Here is a 1711-nt window from a genome sequence, read left to right on the forward strand (position 1 = left end):
TAACTTGAACAGCTTTATATTCACAATGAGGACATTGATGAGGCTTCTTATTATTACCACGGGCCATTATGTCTTGTTTTGAATTACAAAGTTCAACGGTTCTATGTTCACAATGAGGGCACTGATGATGCTTTTCGACTGAATTACAGGGCATTATATGTTTTTCAAAACCAGATGGTATGCTTCCTTTGGAGTCACAATGCTGACATTGACATGCCTTCTCCTGAGCATGATGATGCATAAAAGGAATGTTAATCCGATATATCTCATTTTGTAAGCAATCAAGATCTGTGAAACAATAAATATAATAATACTATATATAGAAGGTTGATCTTATGTTAAATTAAAATGACCCAGGGATGCGGTTAGAAAAACAAGATTAAAAAACGGTATTAATAATATAGAATAATTGATACTTTTGTTGTTTAGACCTCAAACTGGGCTATATTGATAATTACTTTTATTTAAAGGATTTCATTTCTTTGATTCCTAATCATTTTAACTTTATGATAATGATTTAGCTAATTTAAATAGTTATATATTCCCAATGAGGACATTGATGATGTTTTAACCTGAATGACAGTTGAGTATATGTCTTCATTAACTACCAGACATAGCTGTTTTATATTGAAAGTATACAATTTTATGTGGCTTATCGCCAGTCTCACGAGCCTTAATATGTGTTTTTAAATTACGAAGTTTTGCCATTATATATTTACACTATGGACATTGATGAGTCTTCTCAACAGTATAATAGACTCTAATATGAGTTTTAAATAATAACGCATATCTGTTTTATGTTCACAATGATTACACAGATGAGGCTTCTCACCAGTATAAAAGGCCATTATTAGTTAAATCTATTAGATACAATAGCGGTGAAGCTTATAACTCTCTTATTAGCACCAGAGCAGCAGAATTTTATGACATGCAAGGAAAAATTAATAAGGTGCAGGAAAATCTTGTTTTTCTTTACCCAACCCTTATACATTATGGTGTTGGAACAGCCTTGATGCATCACTTAATAGCATCTTCATTCATTGCCAAATTCTTAATTTTGGTCTCAGAGTGACAACTCTGTTACTAACCATATCCGATATGAGATCCTCCTACTTATTCCTCGATCGTCAGCTGGTTCGTTTTTCCTTAACCTTTGCTTCCTATGTATGTTCTGGGAATCTATTGAAGAGCATCTTTCACATTTAAATTTCTTCATTTATATGTCATTCATTAAGAGGTATTGGCTGGTGGCCATCGCTCCATCAGGCACAGTTTAATTGTTGCTTATTACCCTAACTTATGTATTAAGATACATAAAAGGTTCTCCTGATTTAATCTACACTTTAAATTATATTTAATGTTAATTTTTTTTAAATTTATATAGATACATTCAAAATAAGGAGAGTCCAACTTCAAAACTTCGTTGCCCTCTGGGAACAACTTCATTGTTCAATTACTAAATTACAATTACTTAGTTAATTAAGCTAGATGATCCTTATTTTAAATATATATATATATATAAGATACGCGATAGCGGGTTCTGAACTCAAAAAAAAAGGAAAAAGGAACGAGAAAATACACTCACAGTTGCTGATAATAGACTGCTTTATTCTGTACAGTAATCCTATATTTATACTTTCTAGAGTTGTTGACAGAGGGAGTTAGGTATTAAGATTATTATTACATACCCTGTAAACATAACTTATATATA

At 31.4% G+C, this 1711-nt stretch overlaps 1 protein-coding gene across 1 annotated transcript in view; it reads right to left on the minus strand.

Moving 5' to 3' along the window:
- LOC106690587 (zinc finger protein 711-like) overlaps positions 1-1711 on the minus strand; it is a 34057-nt gene that overhangs the window by 1223 nt on the left and 31123 nt on the right. Inside the window, exon 4 of the mRNA XM_067048721.1 lies at positions 5-288. Coding sequence (XP_066904822.1) covers positions 5-288 — 284 coding nt within the window. The remainder of the gene's footprint in view (positions 1-4; positions 289-1711) is intronic.

The sequence above is a fragment of the Halyomorpha halys genome, unplaced genomic scaffold (assembly GCF_000696795.3).
Source record: "Halyomorpha halys isolate HHAL.00 unplaced genomic scaffold, Hhal_1.1 Scaffold221.1, whole genome shotgun sequence".
Classification (NCBI taxonomy): Eukaryota; Metazoa; Arthropoda; class Insecta; order Hemiptera; family Pentatomidae; genus Halyomorpha; species Halyomorpha halys.